This window comes from Hyperolius riggenbachi, chromosome 12, assembly GCF_040937935.1.
Source record: "Hyperolius riggenbachi isolate aHypRig1 chromosome 12, aHypRig1.pri, whole genome shotgun sequence".
Taxonomy (NCBI): domain Eukaryota; kingdom Metazoa; phylum Chordata; class Amphibia; order Anura; family Hyperoliidae; genus Hyperolius; species Hyperolius riggenbachi.
Window position 1 is genome coordinate 222,249,344 of NC_090657.1, and position 22,568 is coordinate 222,271,911.

The 22,568-nt window shown below is 49.6% G+C and overlaps 1 protein-coding gene across 1 annotated transcript in view; it reads left to right on the forward strand.

The window, feature by feature from the left end:
* WDR45B (WD repeat domain 45B) overlaps positions 1 to 21,933 on the forward strand; it is a 37,677-nt gene extending 15,744 nt beyond the window's left edge. The window contains exons 4-10 of the mRNA XM_068263805.1: positions 2,164 to 2,251; positions 3,397 to 3,491; positions 13,089 to 13,279; positions 14,643 to 14,728; positions 16,632 to 16,733; positions 20,077 to 20,198; positions 21,408 to 21,933. Coding sequence (XP_068119906.1) covers positions 2,164 to 2,251; positions 3,397 to 3,491; positions 13,089 to 13,279; positions 14,643 to 14,728; positions 16,632 to 16,733; positions 20,077 to 20,198; positions 21,408 to 21,514 — 791 coding nt within the window. The 3' untranslated portion in view covers positions 21,515 to 21,933. The remainder of the gene's footprint in view (positions 1 to 2,163; positions 2,252 to 3,396; positions 3,492 to 13,088; positions 13,280 to 14,642; positions 14,729 to 16,631; positions 16,734 to 20,076; positions 20,199 to 21,407) is intronic.
* The last annotated feature ends 635 nt before the right edge of the window (positions 21,934 to 22,568 follow it).

A 22,568-nucleotide genomic window follows, 5' to 3' on the forward strand; every position in this document is an offset into this window, starting at 1 on the left:
GCCAGCCGCCCCCTCTGCCCGCAGCCAGCCGCCCCCTCTGCCGGCAGCCGGCCACCCCCTCTGCCTGCAGCCAGCCACCCCCTCTGCCCGCAGCCAGCCGCCCCCTCTGCACTCAACCAACACCACAGCGCACTGCCCGCAGCCGGCCGCCCCCTCTGCCCGCAGCCGGCCGCCCCCTCTGCCCGCAGCCGGCCGCCCCCTCTGCCTGCAGCCAGCCGCCCCCTCTGCCCGCAGCCAGCCGCCCCCTCTGCACTCAACCAACACCACAGCGCACTGCCCGCAGCCGGCCGCCCCCTCTGCCCGCAGCCGGCCGCCCCCTCTGCCCACAGCCAGCCGCCCCCTCTGCACTCAACCAACACCACAGCGCACTGCCCGCAGCCAGCCGCCCCCTCTGCACTCAACCAACACCACAGCGCACTGCCCGCAGCCGGCCGCCCCCTCTGCCCGCAGCCGGCCACCCCCTCTGCCCGCAGCCGGCCACCCCCTCTGCCCGCAGCCGGCCGCCCCCTCTGCCCGCAGCCGGCCGCCCCCTCTGCCCGCAGCCGGCCGCCCCCTCTGCCCGCAGCCGGCCGCCCCCTCTGCCCGCAGCCGGCCGCCCCCTCTGCCCGCAGCCGGCCGCCCCCTCTGCCCGCAGCCGGCCGCCCCCTCTGCCCGCAGCCGGCCGCCCCCTCTGCACGCAACCAACACCACAGCGCACTGCCCGCAGCCAGCCGCCCCCTCTGCCCGCAGCCGGCCACCCCCTCTGCCCGCAGCCAGCCGCCCCCTCTGCCCGCAGCCAGCCGCCCCCTCTGCCCGCAGCCAGCCGCCCCCTCTGCACTCAACCAACACCACAGCGCACTGCCCGCAGCCGGCCGCCCCCTCTGCCCGCAGCCGGCCGCCCCCTCTGCCCGCAGCCGGCCGCCCCCTCTGCCCGCAGCCAGCCGCCCCCTCTGCCCGCAGCCAGCCGCCCCCTCTGCCCGCAGCCAGCCGCCCCCTCTGCACTCAACCAACACCACAGCGCACTGCCCGCAGCCGGCCGCCCCCTCTGCACTCAACCAACACCACAGCGCACTGCCCGCAGCCGGCCGCCCCCTCTGCCCGCAGCCGGCCACCCCCTCTGCCCGCAGCCGGCCACCCCCTCTGCCCGCAGCCAGCCGCCCCCTCTGCCTGCAGCCAGCCGCCCCCTCTGCACTCAACCAACACCACAGCGCACTGCCCGCAGCCAGCCGCCCCCTCTGCCCGCAGCCAGCCGCCCCCTCTGCCCGCAGCCAGCCGCCCCCTCTGCCCGCAGCCAGCCGCCCCCTCTGCCCGCAGCCAGCCGCCCCCTCTGCCTGCAGCCAGCCGCCCCCTCTGCACTCAACCAACACCACAGCGCACTGCCCGCAGCCAGCCGCCCCCTCTGCCCGCAGCCAGCCGCCCCCTCTGCCCGCAGCCAGCCGCCCCCTCTGCCCGCAGCCAGCCGCCCCCTCTGCCCGCAGCCAGCCGCCCCCTCTGCCCGCAGCCGGCCGCCCCCGCAGCCGGCTGCCCGCAGCCGGCCGCCCCCTCTGCCCGCAGCCGGCCGCCCCCTCTGCCCGCAGCCGGCCGCCCCCTCTGCCCGCAGCCGGCCACCCCCTCTGCCCGCAGCCGGCCACCCCCTCTGCCCGCAGCCGGCCACCCCCTCTGCCCGCAGCCGGCCACCCCCTCTGCCCGCAGCCGGCCGCCCCCTCTGCCCGCAGTTAGCACTCTACAAAGCCAATATAAAACAGTTGTAGCAACAAGGTACTGTGCTCATACAGATATGACCATAAACTGAGCTTTATCACATAGAAGACAAGCTTCAAACAACACTAAAAAAAGTCTCTAATGGACAATTCAAACAAGTGGAGCGCTCCTCCTTGATGTATACTCCATCAATATGTAGCTTTATAGAGAAATATTTAGGCGCTCAGAGAAGATTGCACATAAATAGAAAGTCTCTTATACCTTCAATCCAGCAGGATCCCCCCTTTAGGTACAGACTCTCCAGATGCTGTGGCCTTCAGGTCCCGTATTCACCTCTGGGATATTGGCCACCGCACAGCCTCACTGGCGGCCCTCCTAGGGCGTCTCCACAGTTGTGCATAAGAAACAGAAGCTCCACATCGCGTAAAAGCGTAGGATTTTATTGGTTTATATTTGACCAGTGTTTTGTATTTTCACCCTCAGTGATGATCTGGGATGATCTTAAGAAGAAGACGGTGATAGAGATAGAATTCTCCACAGAGGTGAAAGCAGTGAGGTTGCGCAGAGACAGGTAACCATCCCCTCCCCCAGCAAGCCCCTCGATGTATCTTGGGATCTGGCTTGTGACTAAAATCTCTTACGTAGTAAAACAGCTTAATTGCTTCTACCCGTAAGGGGCCCATACACTCAGCCGATTTTCTGGCCGACCGATCGATTGAAATCGATCGATCGATTGCAAATCGGTTGGCCAATCGCCCGATCGGCGGCCGATTTCGATGGATTTCCATCGAACTGGCAGGGTGGAAAATCTAGGTCGATCTGATGAGATTGCTTATCATTTTGCATTGGCCCTAATGGAAATCTGATGGCAAAAAAATGCCATCAGATCGAATTTCAATAGATTTCAAACTGAAATCTATTGGAATTCTATCCTGGTAAAAAATGTTCTAAAAACGCATCAGATAGATCATCAGATGCATTTCTTATCTATCTGCTGCTAATCTGATGAGTGTATGGGCACCTTTAGTTTTGATAAATTTATATTAAATGTGAGAAACAAATGTCAGGTTTTTTTTGCATTTAATGCTTTGCCATCTTGGTATCAGCTGATAGTATAGTCAAAAGCTGCGATCACTTTGTCTGCTTCTCCGTGCAGCAGGGCATTGCTGAACAGCACACAGACTGTCACTGGGGGATAACTCCTCGGGGTCAGGTCTTATTTAAAGGATGGGAAGACACCTACTCGGGGGAGAGGAAAGTGTAAAGACAGAAATCTTCACTGGGGAGGGGCATTAGAATCCTCGGGGGTGGAGTCAGGGCAGAGGATGTTTCAGGGGCGGGGAGAGAGATAATGGAGGAGGAATATCCCAGGAATTGAATGGTGTGAGAAGACAGGAATCCCACAGTTGAGTCTCTTGGGATGGGCAGGAACTGAGGAGTCCTCAGTGGGAGGGCAGGGCTGTGGTTTAGGTAGAATCTTCTGGGAAAGGGAAGAATTGTGAAGTTGGGGGAAGGAGTGAGACAGTCTATGGGGGAGTGGTTATAGTGAAGAGGTATATTTGGGGGTACATGCAGTCCAGGCAGGGTGCTATTGGTGGAGATGGGTCACATGGTGGCAGGATGGTGTACAGAGACAGTGCTGACTGACAAGCTGGGGGTTGGGATCTGTGTTTTCGGCTTAAGCGGTAACTCTGAGTTTCTCAATCTGTTCTGTAGAATTGTGGTGGTTCTGGACTCCATGATCAAAGTGTTCACCTTCACACACAACCCTCATCAGCTGCACGTGTTCGAGACCTGCTACAACCCGAAAGGTGAGCGAAGTCCGTGTGTGGCACATCTGTGGCATCGCTGCTACTGAGCAGATAGGCTGCGTTACAGAACCGCAGACTGGGGAGTCAGAGCTGTTACTGGCAGAACAGCAGGCTGGGGGCATACGTATGAAATCGATGCCATGAGACTTGGGCGCAGGATACAGCCGGTATATGGCTCATCCTGCTGCACAAGACCCCGGCGGCGTTAATTACTGTTTCCCCTCCAGGTCGATGTGGATGGTGGGGAATTATGTAATTCAGCTTCCAGCTATTGCAAACTTTACAATATTTATGCAAATGTATTTGTCTCTTGTCAGAATTCTAGCGGTATATTTATGCAGGAAAAGCTGTCGTGTGTATGTTTTAAGTTTTAATGTTCTATGCAAAATTTCATTGTAAAGTTAGAATACTTCTTTAAAATATTATTCTGAGACATCTCAGCATATTCCAGGCTGTGAAGCTTTTAAGATTATTCTAGTTACAAGAAGCAAAAACATTTTTGTTTATTGTACAAAGTATTTTTAAATGTCAAGGTTGTACATAAGTGTACTGTGTGAAGACTGGAAACAAGTTTAAAGTTACATTACTGCAGCAATCATGTATATAAATCAGGGCTGTGGAGTCGGAGTCGTGGAGTCGGGCAATTTTGGGTGCCTGGAGTCGGGAAAAAATGCACCGACTCCGACTCCTAATGAATTTGTAACTGTAATTAAAATAGAAAATATGATAAAATGTTCTATTTCTCAGATTATAGTCATTAAAAATAATGTATATATACAGTATATATATATATATATACAGTAATAGCTGTGCTTAGTCCACAAAAATGAAATAAACCAATCAAAATTAGTTACTTGTGCTGCTTCAATAAAGCAGTCCCCGTATTTTTAAGGTCAGATATACAGATCTGATTGTGACTGTATATATGATGTGTACACAGGAATCTCTTATATATACTAAATAACATCTATGCTGTAAGAATAAAGCCTGATGTGTAGCTGTGTCACTAATAGAGATGGTCAATGAGATGGAAATAATTCTGCATTGATGCTGATTTATGCAAATGTATGCACTCCCTTTGCTGATGAAATCAAATAATTTGATATGTTGTTAAAATTTGGTTTGGTGACTACAAATTAAAGGGTACCTGAGACGGATGAAAAGTAAAGTTTTATACATACCTGGGGCTTCCTCCAGCCCCCTTCAGGCTAATCAGTCCCTCGCTGTCCTCCACCACCCGGATCTTCTGCTATGAGTCCTGGTAATTCAGCCAGTCAGCGCTGTCCGGCCGAATGCCGCTCCCACAGCCAGGAAGATTCTGCACCTGCGCAATAGTGCTGCACAAGTGTAGTATGCTCCTGGCGGCGGAGTGTGTGCATGCGCACTACGCCCGACTGGCTCAAGTACCTGGACTCCAGGTGGTGGAGGAGGACAACGAGGGACTGATTATCCTGAAGGCGGCTGGAGGAAGCCCCAGGTCTGTATAAAACTTTAATTTCATCTGTCTCAGGTTTACTTTGTTACACAGTAGTACTATACTCTACATATGCACTCCCCACAGAGCTGCAGGGAATCCACTGAGAATGCTGTGCACATTGAACACAGAGGTGTTGTCTATCACCCATAAACCTTGTTCAGATTGTGCATGAAGAATGTGTAATAGAGGAAGAATCTCCTCATTCCCCTGCAGAGTACCTGCACATCACTCTTACATGTACCCACACTTACATTGCCTAGGGCCTGATAGATGTTCTTTGTTCCGGTTTGTACCTTTTACAAGTACTCTTACCAAGGACTAGTTTTAGTCTAAAGGGAATAAATATAGTAGTCTACATATCCTTCTCACTTCAGTTGTCTTGTAAAATTCCTAAGCGTTGGCAGCTAAGAGACGAATTTCATGTTACATACTTTTAATCAACAAAATTGTAATATGCAAATTAGAGGAGTCGGAGTCGTGGAGTCGGAGTCGGTGGAATCCTAAACTGAGGAGTCGGAGTCGGTGGATTTTTGGACCGACTCCACAGCCCTGATATAAATGTTCTCAATTATTACATATAAATATTATTAATCTAAATAATAATCAATACAGTCCTTCCAAAGAAGGAAATGATTATTGTTAAACCCTATATAATATAATTTAATACTTTGAAATACATTTAAATGCTGGATTCTGCAGTGAAAGTTTCAAAACACTGTAGCTGTGTTCCACAAAGTTGCTTTGACTATGATTGTCCTTTGGAATGTCAATAAAAGTTACAAGGTTTTTTCTATTGTCCCGTATTTAGGACAATTATGCCACCTGGCGGTTTCACATTTTTATAAAATTAATATTAAAATAGCTTGTTATTTACATGATGAAATGGTGACCTCTGTCGGTGGAATTATCACATTTATTTGTTCATCAGAAAGACAAATATATAGAACATGATTTTATATTAAGTTTTAATATGCAATTATATCTTATATGATTAATTGTTTTAAGAAGAATTATATAATTTTTTTATATTTGCATGAGTATATTAGAAGACCTGTATGTTTTCAATAAGCATCTTAAATTGCTGAAGACTCTTTAGTGTTCTAGTGTCAACCTAACCAATCTTATGTGTGGAAAAGGACAGGCACATTCCAAACTAATTAGCAGAAGGACACATTATCAGAAAAGCGTCATAAATGACATTGTTTAATGTTTGAAAGTCCCAATGTCTGGGTCAAATAAGTCAACCAGCAGACAAGATGGCTGGTGACATCCATTTTTAATTAAAGCGGATCCGAGATAAAGAACTAACTAGCACAAGTAACTTGTCTATATATCGTATCAAAAGTTTAGATAGTTTACACAGCAAATCTAGCTGCAAACAGCTTTAATAGAATATTATTATTTCTTCCTGTGATACAATGACAGTAGCCATGTTGTTTGTGAACATTACACAGAGGCAGGTTTATCTGCACCATCAGCACTCAGACTGTGAAAAACACGAATCTCCTCCTCTCTGCCTCTGAAATCTCTGGCTAGTAATACCTCCCCCCTCCTCCTGCCCAGACTGAGCTCCCATGAGCCCTTGCTACTGCCAATGCTCTCTGAAAAACTGTGGGTGGGTTTTTTTTTAGTTTATAGGGAATTAGAGTATTAAAACAAAAACAAAGTATTTGGCTTGAGGAATGCCCTATAAACAATAGGAAAGGAACACAATTATGCAATGAGTAAAAGTTAATCTCGGATCCACTTTAACTGCATCAGAAATGACCTAATCAGAACTTGTAAACACTCCAAATGACGTTAATTCTCACAAGATAAGGTAATTAAGGAGTTTATAAACAAAAAAGTGTTATGGGTATTTTAAATCTCAAAGATAGCGAGCTACTCATGGAAGTTTCAGCCAATCAGAACCTGGGATTCAGGAAAATTCCAGATTAGGTAGCCATATTGCATTCTATCCCTATAAAAGTAGGAGCTGAAAGCTCATAGTTTGCACTAGCCTTCCAATCTCCTGAGAAGACACACGAGGCAGAAGCTACCTTCCCACACGTGGTTCTAGATGCTGTAGAGATGATAAAGGAGTAATATGCTTCATATTCTGGTGATTTACTTTCAGCATTAAGTTCTGTTAAGATGTTAGCAAGAAGTTTTTTAGAAGCTATCTTTTTATGCTATTTCTTTAAGAAGATTACTACAAGTTTTACACAGCTACTAGTTACAGAGCTATTGATACAGATGAGACTACTTTTGATCTTATTCTACATAACACAATTGTTCTATTCTTTTTTGAATGTACTTAGAAGATTGATGAACGCTTGGCTATGGCTATAAAGCTTTGATGAGTTGGAATACTGTTAGAAGGAAACACTACTTGGAACTGTTCATATTTTGTATATATGCTGTATGATAAGCAAATACAATTTTTTTTTTTTTTTTATATATAAAATCCTATACTGAGTGCTCTGATTCATTTCAAGGTACACCATCAATCTATAATTACTGTTATAGAGGATTCAGACCTCGCTATGCCGGATTTATATGATGGCAACACTTTAAAGGCTGGTCCTTTACTGAGTTAGCAATCATGAAAAAGGCAAGAACCGCTCAGGTTTTTGACACTAACAATTATTACATGGGAAAGGGATTTTTTATTCCTGCATCACGCTGCATGCGAAAATTCGTTCAGTAGAAATGACTTCATTTACATTCAGTGGGTTCATTTATAATGCGAAAATTCGTATTTCAAATTCATACTTAGTGGAAATGGGCCTTAAAGAGACACTGAAGCGAAAAAAAATATATGATATAATGAATTGGTTGTGTACTATGAATAATTACTAGAAGATTAGCAGCAAAGAAAATATTCTCATACTTTTATTTTCAGGTATATAGTGTTTTTTCTAACATTGCATCATTCTATAATATGTGCACATTACACAACACTCAGCATTCAAAATGAGTCTTTCAGAGCAGTCTGTGAAGTAATGACCTCTCCTCTGGCAGAGGAAAAGTAAACTGTTCACTTACAGTTGAGATAATAAAAGTCAGATAACAGCCCTCTCCACGACTAAGTTAGTCGGAGAGCTTAATAGCTTTTTTGCATAGAGATAACAACTGGAGTTTCTCAACTCTTCCTGTACTGGAAACAATTAGACTGATGTATCTGATCTTAATGTTTTATTTCTTAGCTGTGCTACACATACACATCATAATATCATTTTTTTTCCGCTTCAGTGTCTCTTTAAACAATACCAGTTGCCTGGCAGCGCTGTTGATCTTCTAATACGTTTAGAGCAGGGGTCCCCAAATGTTTTGGGTCGAGGGCCGGGTCAGACTGCTGGGGGGCCGGAGTATACATAAAATGATGTAGAAGTCTTTGTGGACCAGACAGTGAAGCATACCCAGGTGACAACCTGCAGTCCAATTGGACAGCAGCGTCACCTGATGTGGAATTTGATTGGAAACCAGCAAATGACTGCTTTCTGGCTTCCATGTGGATGGGTGGAGCCAGCATTCTATATGTGGACCAACAATATTTAAAGATGTAGCTGATCGCATCTATAAGTAATACATTTTGTATGTGGGGGGCCAGTAAAAAAGCCTCAGGGGGGCGCATTTGGCCCACGGGCCTTAGTTTGAGGACCACTGCTTTAGAGGATACTAATCTTTATTTCTGCCAGACAGGAGAAAAACTAGACAGCACCAACTGCCATTATTTATAACCGCACCCACTAATATTGCGATCAGCTAAAAGGTTGTTGTTTTTTTAGATCTACATGTGCACAGAGGGAGATACTGGTTGCTTGGCAGTTGGAAACAGCTGTTATTTCCCACCATGCAATGAGGTCACAGACAGGAAACTGTCAGGACCTAGGTCCTGACATCACACTGTGGGAGGGGTTTCACCACCATATTAGTCATACTGATGTCCCTGATGATATATTCAAGAAAAGGTAAATATTTCTCATGGGAAAGGGGCTATCAGCTACTGATTGGGATTAGGTTCAAAGTTCCTCTTCAAGGGGTAACCCCCCCCCCCCCCCCCCGAACATGAAGTGTTTAAACAATACTAGTTGCCTGGCACCCCTTCTGATCTCTTTGGCTGCAGTAGTGGCTGAATCACACACCTGAAACAAGCATGCAGCTAATCCAGTCACACTTAAGTCAGAGCACCTGATCTGCATGTCTGTTCCAGGGCTGTGGCTAAAAGTATTAGAGGCAGAGGATCAGCAGGAGAGCCAGGCAACTGTGTGTGAGAGTGAGTGAGTGTGTGTGAGAGTGAGTGAGTGTGTGTGAGAGTGAGTGAGTGTGTGTGAGAGTGAGTGAGTGTGTGTGAGAGTGAGTGAGTGTGTGTGAGAGTGAGTGAGTGTGTGTGAGAGTGAGTGAGTGTGTGTGAGAGTGAGTGAGTGTGTGTGAGAGTGAGTGAGTGTGTGTGAGAGTGAGTGAGTGTGTGTGAGAGTGAGTGAGTGTGTGTGAGAGTGAGTGAGTGTGTGTGAGAGTGAGTGAGTGTGTGTGAGAGTGAGTGAGTGTGTGTGAGAGTGAGTGAGTGTGTGTGAGAGTGAGTGAGTGTGTGTGAGAGTGAGTGAGTGTGTGTGAGAGTGAGTGAGTGTGTGTGAGAGTGAGTGTGTGTGTGAGAGTGAGTGTGTGTGTGAGAGTGAGTGTGTGTGTGAGAGTGAGTGTGTGTGTGAGAGTGAGTGTGTGTGTGTGTGAGTGAGTGTGTGTGAGTGAGTGAGTGTGTGTGAGAGTGAGTGAGTGTGTGTGAGAGTGAGTGAGTGTGTGTGAGAGTGAGTGAGTGTGTGTGAGAGTGAGTGAGTGTGTGTGAGAGTGAGTGAGTGTGTGTGAGAGTGAGTGAGTGTGTGTGAGAGTGAGTGAGTGTGTGTGAGAGTGAGTGAGTGTGTGTGAGAGTGAGTGAGTGTGTGTGAGAGTGAGTGAGTGTGTGTGAGAGTGAGTGAGTGTGTGTGAGAGTGAGTGAGTGAGTGAGTGAGTGTGTGAGTGAGTGAGTGTGTGAGTGAGTGAGTGTGTGTGAGAGTGTGTGTGAGAGTGTGTGTGAGAGTGTGTGTGAGAGTGTGTGTGAGAGTGTGTGTGAGAGTGTGTGTGTGTGTGTGTGATAGAGTGTGTGTGTGTGTGTGTGTGATAGAGTGTGTGTGTGTGTGTGTGTGATAGAGTGTGTGTGTGTGTGTGTGTGAGAGAGTGTGAGTGAGTGTGTGTGAGAGTGAGTGAGTGTGTGTGAGAGTGAGTGAGTGTGTGTGAGAGTGAGTGAGTGTGTGTGAGAGTGAGTGAGTGTGTGTGAGAGTGAGTGAGTGTGTGTGAGAGTGAGTGAGTGTGTGTGAGAGTGAGTGAGTGTGTGTGAGAGTGAGTGAGTGTGTGTGAGAGTGAGTGTGTGTGTGAGAGTGAGTGTGTGTGTGAGAGTGAGTGTGTGTGTGTGTGAGAGTGAGTGAGTGTGTGTGTGAGAGTGAGTGAGTGTGTGTGAGAGTGAGTGAGTGTGTGTGAGAGTGAGTGAGTGTGTGTGAGAGTGAGTGAGTGTGTGTGAGAGTGAGTGAGTGTGTGTGAGAGTGAGTGAGTGTGTGTGAGAGTGAGTGAGTGTGTGTGAGAGTGAGTGAGTGTGTGTGAGAGTGAGTGAGTGTGTGTGAGAGTGAGTGAGTGTGTGTGAGAGTGAGTGAGTGTGTGTGAGAGTGTGTGTAAGAGTGTGTGTAAGAGTGTGTGTGAGAGTGTGTGTGAGAGTGTGTGTGAGAGTGTGTGTGAGAGTGTGTGTGTGTGATAGAGTGTGTGTGTGTGTGTGATAGAGTGTGTGTGTGTGTGTGATAGAGTGTGTGTGTGTGTGAGCGAGTGTGTGTGTGTGTGTGAGCGAGTGTGTGTGTGTGTGAGAGTGTGTGTGTGTGTGTGTGAGAGTGTGTGTGAGAGTGTGAGAGCGAGTGTGTGTGTGTGTGTGTGTGTGTGTGTGTGTGTGTGTGTGTGTGTGTGTGTGTGTGTGTGTGTGTGTGTGAGAGTGTGAGAGCGAGTGTGTGTGTGTGTGTGTGTGTGTGTGTGTGAGAGCGAGTGTGTGTGTGTGTGTGAGAGTGAGTGAGTGTGTGTGTGTGAGAGTGTGTGTGAGACTGAGTGTGAGAGCTGCGTCCAAGGGATCCACCCCCCCAGGGCTCCACTTCTCCCGGCAGCTGAGCAGGCTTCCATCTGGACCGTGGCTATATCGGCTCCTCTGCCTGCAGGCGGTGGCGGCGGGTACGTGTCCCGTCCTCTTCATCCAGCAGCGATGGGGCTCCACTTCTTCTTCCCTGGTGGCCACACAGGCTCCGGGCAGCGGCGGTGATGTTGGCTCTGGGCAGCGGCAGGCTTCCTCCAGCGATTAAAGCTGCTCTTCCCACGGTGGCTGTGATTGACACCTGTGGCGTCTAGTATTGACGTCACATGCTGTGTCAGCCAACCAGGGAAGAGGAGCGATGTGGGTGGGGAAGCAGAGGAGGGGTGGGTGGGTTAGAAGGAGGGGAAATTAGTGCATATATTATAGATAGGAGAGCCCCCGGCGATGGCGAAATAAAGGTCCAGTGCAGCATTATGCTGCAATACCCCAAACCATAACTGCAGACATATTTTTTTTAAATTTTGAATACAGGATAAGGATCTTTATTACACAAAAGACTCAGACCAGTTGCTGTTGAAATTTGATTTTTAGTGAGACAATACCGCTTTAATAGGAAATAAATTTGGCAGCCTCCATATTACTCTGACTTCAGTTGTGCTTTAACCACTTTGTGACCGCAGAGTGGCTCCCCTAGGCCTGCCTAAGGCTGATCGGCGTCAAGTCCTGGGGGCTGAGATTAGCAGGGAATGCGCTCGTATGTGCGCACATCCTCACTGAGTTACGGAGCTCTGCTCCATAAACAGCCTGCCAGCTGCAATCAGAGCTGGCAGGATGTAAATGGAAATAAAAACTGCCAAAATGACTTGTGCAGCACTGCGATCTAGTGTAGCGCTGTTCAGGGGACAGCTCTGTCACTGAGCTGTCCCCAGGAGAGGCTCAAAATCTGAAGCGATCCTACTGCTGGATCTCGGAGGGAGGAAAATGTAAATTTAAAAAAGTACTTTTTATAAATTAATTAAAAAAATAATTGCAGCAGCAATCAGATGCCAGAAAAGGGAGCAAGATTCATTTGTGTAGTAAGTAGTATGGCTGAATAATAAAGAGTTAAAGGGAAGGTTCAGGGAGGGATACAAAAAAATAAAAATCCATATCCACTTACCTGGGGCTTCCTCCAGCCCGTGGAAGGCAGGAGGTGCCCTCGCCGCCGCTCCGGAGGCTCTCGGTTGTCTCCGGTGGCCAACCCGACCTGGCCATGCCCGGCTGCCAGGTGGGGCTCTTCTGCGCTCCAATCTGCACCTCACGGGGCGCGCTGACGTCATCGGGCGTCCTCCGGGCTGTACTGCGCAGACTCAGTAGGCCTGCGCAGTACAGCCCGGAGGACGTCCGATGACGTCAGCGCGCCCGTGTGGAACACAGAAGAGCCTGTCGTTGGAGCGCAGAAGAGCCTGGCCTGGCCAGGTCGGGTCGGCCACCGGAGACCACCGGGAGTCTGCGGAGCGGCGCCGAGGGCACCTCCTGCCTTCCACGTGCTGAAGGAAGCCCCAGGTAAGTGGATATGGATTTTTTTTTTTTATCCCTCCCTGAACCTTCCCTTTAAATTTGTAAAGTGCTGAATTGTAAAAAATGGCCTGGTCACTAGGGGGTGTAAGCCGGTGGTCCTCAAGAGGTTAATGTCTCCTCAGGAATAGCAGATGTATGATGTAATCAGTTCCCTGTGGCTGGGAATTGCCTCATGCCTGGCCTTGTATCCTCTTCTCTGGCAGGAAGGAGGTCACTGAATGTTCGATCAGAAGCCTCTCATAGCTTTCCCTGGGTTCATGCAGACTATACTCTGATTAGGGTAGATATTGAGGCATGTGTGACCACAGCATCTGCAAGGTGCAAGCTTTAGAAGAGTGTCACTGCCCTGGAGTGGTGGCATGTCATATAGAAGTGATGATCAGGCATTGGGCAGGGTTATGTCATCTGATTGGTTCTCTGCATTCATTATGCAGCAGGAAGTCCCCGTGTCCCTTCATCTGATGTTTTGTCACCTCTCCGGCAGGTCTGTGTGTCCTCTGTCCGAACAGTAACAACTCCTTCCTGGCATTCCCTGGGGCGCACACCGGCCACGTGCAGATTGTGGACCTGGCCAGCACTGAGAAGCCTCCTGTGGATATCCCGGCACATGAAGGCATCCTCAGCTGCATCGCACTCAACCTACAAGGGACCAGAATCGCCACCGCCTCTGAAAAGGTGAGACAACCGGTACCTCTGCTGAAGCTGCACTTAGTTAGCTGTGCTTATTCAGTTACCTGGAAAAGATAAGGGAAGGGAGATGATTGATTGATTGATAGGTAGATCAGTTTTCAGCTGCTTGGCATGTATTCAGATCAGTCGTTGTGTATCGACTAGATAGTTAGATTTGGTAATGTTGCTTTGAAGCTGACCCGTGAAGCGTGGTGGTGAGAATGTTGCATTGTGGCTGAACCACCCATAAATCATGGTGGTGGGGATGTTGCCTTGTGGCTGAGCCACCCATGAAGCATGGTGGTGGGAAAGTTGCATTGTGGCTGAACCACCCATAAAGCATGGTGGTGGGGATGTTGCCTTGTGGCTGAGCCACCTGTGAAGCATAGTGGTGAGAATGTTACTTTGTAGCTGAACCACCTGTGAAGCATGGTGGTGGGAATGTTGCTTTGTGGCTGAGCCACACATGAAGCATGGTGGTGGGAATGTTGCTTTGTGGCTGAACCACCCGTGAAGCGTGGTGGTGGGAATGTTGCCTTGTAGCTGAACCACCCATAAAGCATGGTGGTTGGGATGTTGCCTTGTGGTTGAGCCACCCCTGAAGGATGGTGGTGGGAATGTTGCTTTGTGGCTGAGCCACCTGTGAAGCATAGTGGTGAAAATGTTACTTTGTAGCTGAACCACCTGTGAAGCATAGTGGTGAAAATGTTACTTTGTAGCTGAACCACCTGTGAAGCATAGTGGTGAGAATGTTACTTTGTAGCTGAACCACCTGTGAAGCATGATGGTGGGAATGCTGCTTTGTGACTGAACCACCAATAAAGCATGGTGGTGGGAATGCTGCTTTGTGACTGAACCACCAATAAAGCATGGTGGTGGGAATGCTGCTTTGTGACTGAACCACCAATAAAGCATGGTGGTGGGAATGCTGCTTTGTGCCTGAACCACCCATAAAGCATGGTGGTGGGAATATTGCTTTGTGGCTGAACCACCCGTGAAGCATGGCAGGGGGAATGCTGCTTTGTGGCTGAGCCACCCATGAAACGTGGTGGGGATGTTGGTTTGTGGCTGAACCACCCGTGAAGCATGGTGGTTGGAATGTTGCTTTGTGGCTGAGCCATCTATGAAACATGGTCATTTTTGATTGGCTTAATTTCAAGCTACATAAATTTTGCATTAGATAAGCATGGTAGCTGGGTGTACTTATTGTCACATGACGTGTGTGGGGGTGGTGGTCTTAACAGGTGTGTAGTTTCCATCTGTCTTGCCCCCTCCCCTTTTCTTTCCTCCTCCCCCCTCCCCAGCTGTGTTAGGGATGGTACATTATACAGATGGCTTCTTTCTAAATTGGGTAGTTTTCTCATTACAGGGAACTCTGATCAGGATATTTGATACGACATCGGGACATCTGATCCAGGAGCTCCGCAGAGGATCGCAGGCTGCAAATATATACTGGTGAGACTCCCAGCGCCCTCTTCCTCTCATGCCGGGTCATAGCTCCTGCCATGTGATGGCCACGTCTGGTATAATGTGATCGGTCAGTCCTCTGGGTGGTCTGATTCCCCAGCTGAATGTACAGATATGCTATTGGTCAGATGACGTGTAATTTACACCATATGATCTCCCCATATAAATGTCCAATCACCTGTTTCAGGGTCTGTCTTGTTCTCGCATAGAATATTGCATTGTGATAAACCGAACTACACGCAGCTTCTGCCAATACATGGGTTACGCAAGTTTAAGCCCTGCAAAAAGACAACTGTCTGTGGCGGTGCGTGGATTGTGGCGCGGGACTGTGCGTGGATTGTGGCGCGGGACTGTGCGTGGATTGTGGCGCGGGACTGTGCGTGGATTGTGGCGTGGGACTGTGCGGCTGTGCGTGGATTGTGGGGGCTGTGCTTGGATTGTGGCGCGGGACCGTGCATGGATTGTGGGGCTGTGCTTGGATTGTGGCGCGGGACCGTGCATGGATTGTGGGGCTATTTGTGGGGCCCCGTGCGTGGGTTGTGGGACTGCGTAGAATGTGGGGTCGGGCGTGTGTTGTGGCGCGGGGCCGTGTGTGGGTTGTGGGACTGTGCGTAGAATGCGGGGCCGTGCGTGTGTTGTGGCGCGGGGCCGTGCGTGTGTTGTGGCGCGGGGCCGTGCATGTGTTGTGGCGGCGGGGCCCCGTGCGTGGGTTGTGGGACTGTGCGTAGAATGTGGGGCCGGGCGTGTGTTGTGGCGCGGGGCCGTGCGTGGGTTGCGGGACCGTGCGTGTGTTGTGGCGCGGGGCCGTGCGTGGGTTGTGGGACTGTGCGTAGAATGCGGGACCGTGCGTGTGTTGTGGCGCGGGGCCGTGCGTGGGTTGTGGGACTGTGCGTAGAATGCGGGGCCGTGCGTGTGTTGTGGCCCGGGGCCGTGCGTGTGTTGTGGCGCGGGGCCGTGCGTGGGTTGCGGGACCGTGCGTGTGTTGTGGCGCGGGGCCGTGCGTGGGTTGTGGGACTGTGCGTAGAATGCGGGACCGTGCGTGTGTTGTGGCGCGGGGCCGTGCGTGGGTTGTGGGACCGTGCGTAGAATGCGGGACCGTGCGTGTGTTGTGGCGCGGGGCCGTGCGTGGGTTGTGGGACTGTGCGTAGAATGCGGGGCCGTGCGTGTGTTGTGGCCCGGGGCCGTGCGTGTGTTGTGGCGCGGGGCCGTGCGTGGGTTGCGGGACCGTGCGTGTGTTGTGGCGCGGGGCCGTGCGTGTGTTGTGGCGGCGGGGCCCCGTGCGTGGGTTGTGGGACTGTGCATAGAATGCGGGGTCGGGCGTGTGTTGTGGCGCGGGGCCGTGCGTGTGTTGTGGCGGTGGGGCCCCGTGCGTGGGTTGTGGGACTGTGCATAGAATGCGGGGTCGGGCGTGTGTTGTGGCGCGGGGCCGTGCGTGTGTTGTGGCGGTGGGGCCCCGTGCGTGGGTTGTGGGACTGTGCATAGAATGCGGGGTCAGGCGTGTGTTGTGGCGCGGGGCCGTGCGTGGGTTGTGGGACTGTGCGTAGAATGCGGGGCCGTGCGTGTGTTGTGGCGCGGGGCCGTGCGTGGGTTGGGGGGGGCTGTGCGTGGATTGGTGTGTGTGTGTGTGTATTGTGAGGCTGTTTGTGGGTTGAGGTGCGGGACCATGCGTGGATTGTGGGGTGTGTGCGCAGGACTGTTTAGTGGCTGCTTTACATTTTTGTGTAGTGCTAATAATGGGTGAAAAGGATGGCTTGCACTATTTTCCAGAACCGGCTTGCCTGATGGTGGGAAGCCAGTGGTGGGGGTAGGTTATGTTTTCATAGAGTGATAAGTAAGACTTAGTAAAGATGTGGCATGTGATTGGCTGACTCCTTTTCTGTCCCGCCTCCAGCATTAACTTCAATGAAGATGCGTCTCTGATCTGCGTCTCCAGTGACCACGGCACGGTTCACATCTTCGCAGCTGAAGACCCCAAGAGAAACAAGCAGTCCAGGTGAGCAGCAAGCTCTGTGCTATTGTCCAGTAATGTACTGCTCAGTGGAGAGGGGAGGGGGGGCGTTGTGTACTGATCTATGGTGAGGGGATTGTACAGTCCTGGCCAAAAGTTTTGAGACTGTCAAAAATATGAGTTTTCACAAAGTTTGCTGCTGAACTGCTTTTAGATCTCGGTTTCGGTTGTTTGTTATGTACTGAAATATAATCATAAACACTTCATACGTTTCAAAGGCTTTTATGGACCATTACATGAGCTTTATGCAGAGAGTTAGTATTTGCAGTGTTGGCCCTTCTGTTTCAGGACCTCTGCAATTCGACAAGGCATGCTCTCAATCAACTTCTGGGCCAAATCCCGACTGATAGCAACCCATTCTTTCATAATCACTTCTTTGAGTTTCTCAGAATTAGGGTCTTTTTCCACTAGCCTGCGATTTGCGATTTGCTTCTGATCGCAAATCGCAAGGTACATTAAACTAATGGAAACTGCAGCAGTAATTTCCATTAGTGCGATCCGATTGCGATGCGATTTTGGTCAAATCGCAATCGTTGTCCTGCCGCGTTTTGTATGCGATTGAGCTGGACTATGAGTATAGTAGCTCAATCGCAATCGCATGGTGGAAATTGAAACGCGATTGCGATCGCGATTGGAATCGCAATCGCATTTCATAGTGGAAAAGGGCCCTTAGTTGGTTTTTGTTTGTCCACCCGCCTCTTGAGGAATGACCACAAGTTCTCAATGGGATTAAGATCTGGGGATGTTTTGGTCCCCGAGCCACTTAGTTATCACTTGCCTTATGACACGGTGCTCCATCGTGCTGGATAATGCATTGTTCATCACCAAACTGTTGTTGGAAGAAGTTGCTGTTGGAGGCTGTTTTGGTACCATTCTTTATTTGTGGCTGTGTTTTTTGTCAACATTGTGAGTAAGCTCACTCCCTTGGATGAGAAGCAACCCCACACATGAATGGTGTCAGGATGCTTTACTGTTGGCATGACACAGGACTGATGGTAGCGCTCACCTTTTCTTCTCCTGACAAGCCTTTTTCCAGATGCCCCAAACAATTGGAAAGGGGCTTCATTGGAGAATATGACTTTGCCCCAGTCCTCAGCAGTCCAGTCACCATACTTTCTGCAGAAGATCAATCTGTCCCTGATGTTTTTTGGGGGGGGAGAAGTGGCTTCTTTGCTGCTCTTCTTAACACCAGGCCATCTTCTAAAGTCTTCACCTCACTGTGCATGCCGATGCGCTCACACCTGCCTGCTGCCATTCCTGAGCAACCTCTGCACTGGTTCCACCCCGATCCTGCAGCTGAAACCTCTTTTGGAGACAATCCTGGTGCTTGCTGGACTTTCTTGGACGCCTGAAGCCTTCTTAACAAGAATTGAACCTCTTTCCTTGAAGTTCTTGAGGGTCCTATAAATTGTTGATTTAGGTGCAATCTTAGTAGCCACAATATCCTTGCCTGTGAAGCCATTTTTATGCAATGCAATGATGGCTGCATGCGTTTCTTTGCTGGTCACCATGGTTAACAATGGAAGATCAAGTTAACAAGACAATTACTGAAATGATCTCAGCAGGTCCTTTAGTGACAGCAATGAAATGCAGTGGAAACGTTTTTTGGGGGGATTCCGTTAATTTTCATGTCAAAGAAGGACTATGCAATTCATCTGAACATGCTTTATAACATTCTGGAATATGTGCAAATTGCTATTATAAAACTTAAAGGGAAGGTTAAAGCAAAATAAGAGTTTCACTTACCTGGGGCTTCTACCAGCCGCATGCAGCCAGCCCTCATAGTCACTCACTGCTGCTCCAGTCCCCCGCTGGCAGCTTGCCGACCTCGGTCTCAAAACTTTTGGCCAGGACTGTACTGCTCCATGGAGAGGGAAGGGGGAGCAGCGTGTACTGCTCCATGGAGAGGGGAGGGGGAGCAGCGTGTACTGCTCCATGGAGAGGGGAGGGGGAGCAGCGTGTACTGCTCCATGGAGAGGGGAGGGGGAGCGGCGTGTACTGCTCTATGGAGAGGGGAGGGGGAGCAGCGTGTACTGCTCCATGGAGAGGGGAGGGGGAGCGGCGTGTACTGCTCTATGGAGAGGGGAGGGGGAGCAGCGTGTACTGCTCTATGGAGAGGGGAGGGGGAGCAGCATGTACTGATCTATGGAGAGGGGAGGGGGAGCAGTGTGTACTGATCTATGGAGAGGGGAGGCGGGAGCAGCGTGTACTGATCTATGGAGAGGAGGGGGAGCAGCGTGTACTGTACTATGGAGAGGGGAGGGGGAGCAGCGTGTACTGTACTATGGAGAGGGGAGGGGGAGCAGCATGTACTGATCTATGGAGAGGGGAGGGGGAGCAGCGTGTACTGATCTATGGAGAGGGGAGGGGGAGCAGCGTGTACTGATCTATGGAGAGGGGAGGGGGAGCAGCGTGTACTGATCTATGGAGAGGGGAGGGGGAGCAGCGTGTACTGATCTATGGAGAGGGGAGGGGGAGCAGCGTGTACTGATCTATGGAGAGGGGAGGGGGAGCAGCGTATACTGATCTATGGAGAGGGGAGGGGGAGTAGTGTGTACTGTACTATGGAGAGAGGGGGGGGCAGCGTGTACTGATCTATGGAGAGGGGAGGGGGAGCAGCGTGTACTGATCTATGGAGAGGGGAGGGGGAGGAGTGGTTTGTACTATGGAGAGGGGAGGGGGGGGCAGCATGTACTGTACTATGGGGAGGGGGGCAGCGTGTACTGATCTATGGAGAGGGGAGGGGGAGCAGCGTGTTCTGTACTATGGAGAGGGGAGGGGGGAGCAGCGTGTACTGATCTATGGAGAGGGGGAGCAGCGTGTACTGATCTATGGAGAGAGGAGGAGCAGCGTGTTCTGTACTATGGAGAAGGAGGGTGGCAGCGTGTTCTGTACTATGGAGAGGGGGGCAGCGTGTTCTGTACTATGGAGAGGAGAGGGGGCGAGCAGATAAGAGGTTGGGGTTGAGTCACAGAGCGTACTTATTTTTCCCCTTTACTGTAAGGAGAGCGAATGCATGAGATAAATGGATGAGAAGCTTTGTGGATCTGCCCCCTTGTTAGTTGCACGTATCCGCAGAGCTGTGACAAGGCCACTCCCATTTAGGGGCCCCACACTAGCGGTGAATGCATCCTACACATACGATGGGGCAGGACTTGCACAGGGAGTACTGAGTCACGGTAACAGTACGCATGTAGTGACACCGACTGATGCGTTTCTGTGACATCACTACTTTCCACGTCTGTGATCTGCAGATTGTCCACGTGTGGAGTTACTCCTACGGTTACTGTATGTTATTGTAATATTCTCTCTTTTGCTTTCTCCCTAGTTTGGCCACTGCCAGCTTCCTTCCCAAGTACTTCAGTTCCAAGTGGAGCTTCTCCAAGTTTCAGGTCCCCTCCGGGTCGCCTTGTATTTGTGCCTTTGGAACAGAGCCGAATTCTGTCATAGGTGAGCCGTGTGAGGTCATCGCCTCTGCTGACTTCATAGCGTGATTTTACTTCACCACTGATATTACTGGAGGAGAGAGTGTATGGCTGTACAGAGATCACACACTCGCCTGTTACTTCCACAGCTGCAGAAGCCCTCACCAGAAATTCATGTTTCAGGTTATCTGTGAAGTCAGCACTGCCAAAGTGTTTGACCCTGCTGTGCCCCTCTTGTGTAAACATAAAGCAGAGATACAGATGACTCTACAGCAGCTATAAGATATGACTTGGAATATGTCAGAGCTATATAAATGTATAGTAGTAATAATAGTGTGTGACTGTGGTGAGGACATTAGAGTGTAAGCTCCTCCGGTGCAGAGACTGATGGGAATGGATCAGTGATCTCTGTACAGGACTGTGGTATATGTCAGAGCTATATAAACGTATAATAATAATAGTGTGTGACTGTGGTGGGGACATTAGAGTGTAAGCTCCTCCGGTGCAGAGACTGATGGGAATGGATCAGTGATCTCTGTACAGCGCTGTGGTATATGTCAAAGCTATATAAATGTATAATAGTAGTGTGTGACTGTGGTGAGGACATTAGAGTGTAAGCTCCTCCGGTGCAGAGACTGATGGGAATGGATCAGTGATCTCTGTACAGGGCTGTGGAATATGTCAGAGCTATATAAACGTATAATAATAATAGTGTGTGACTGTGGTGAGAACATTAGAGTGTAAGCTCCTCTGGTGCAGAGACTGATGGGAATGGATCAGTGATCTCTGTACAGCGCTGTGGAATATGTCAGAGCTGTATAAACGTATAATAATAATAGTGTGTGACTGTGGTGAGGGCATTAGAGTGTAAGCTCCTCTGGTGCAGAGACTGATGAGAATGGATCAGTGATCTCTGTACAGCACTGTGGAATATGTCAGAGTTATATGAATGTATAATAATAATAGTGTGTGACTACTGGCCATTAGAGTGTAAGCTCCTCTGGTGCAGACAGTAATGGGAATGGATCAGTGATATCTGTACAGCGCTGTGGAATATGTCAGAGCTATATAAATGTCTTAGTGGTGAGGACGACAATAGAGTGTAAGCTCCTGTGGTTACAGGTTCAGTGTTCTCTGTACAAGGACAGGTCGGGTAGCATGCAGTGACCTCAGTGGTGGGGATGCACTTGGCATCACATTATATAACGTCCCCCTCCTGTTCTGTGTCTTCCAGCGATCTGTGCAGATGGCAGCTACTACAAGTTCCAGTTTAACCAGAAGGGGGAGTGTACGCGGGATGTGTACGCGCAGTTCCTGGAGATGACAGACGACAAGCTCTGAGGCTGTATCTGCAGAGACAATGGACTCACTTCCGCCCTCTCGGTAGCTGATAAGAGGGCTGAATTCTCACAAAACTTGACTGATGACTCCATTACTTTCAACTGATTTTTATGTTCCAGTTTTGGCGAGTTTTAACAGGAAATAATCATGGTGTTACTGTCCGTTCCCGGAGATTGTGGGAGTCGTGGTACGGAGGATGCAGTATTGACGGTCGGGAAGCTGTATATCGTATATACTTTATATAATCTCTCCAGCCCCAGCCTTCGGCTGACATCATCTAACCCTTGTCAATGTCACACTAACACTGCACATTATAACATTGACACCCACCATCTAGTGTTCTGCCCATGTAAATACGCTCCAATTAATAAATGACTTATTATATTGGACTTTATTAAATTATGTTATTTGGACTCTGATGGGAGTGATCATTTCTTGGTCCTTCGTATGTCTTCGCTGATTGTCCATCTTCTCCCTCCATCCCTGATCAGTACTGGAGAGTGTCGTCCACTAGGGGGAGGCAGTGAGTTGATGGCTGTAGCCTTTTTGCACATAACACAATATTTACTTCCAATCAATATGATCAGTTTATGCAATGATTGGAAGTGAAATCTCTGGACAGATTATTGGAAATAACTAGATAGGATGGATCCAAAATGTTCTCAAATACGAGTTATAAAGGGTTCTTGAATGCTTCAATCTGTGTTATATTACCTATGTATATAGAGTAACCAAGCAGCTCGGGGTGACCCAAACCACTAGGAATGTATAGGGGGATAAAAGAGACTGAAAAGCTCTCCTACTAATAAGCAATGCTTGGTGTAATTGCCTTCTTAAAACAGAAATAAATTTGCAATAATTCAGCTACAAGTGAACATCTGTGGTTACCCACAATGCAACACTACTGAATATGCAAATTATCTCTTTTCGCCCCTGTAAGCCAGACAAGCATCCAGAGCAGCTGGTGTATAGCGTGCCTACAGCTAAATATTACCAGGGCTGTGGAGTCGGAGTCTGTGATTTCATAAACTGAGGAGTCGGAAGATTTTTGTAC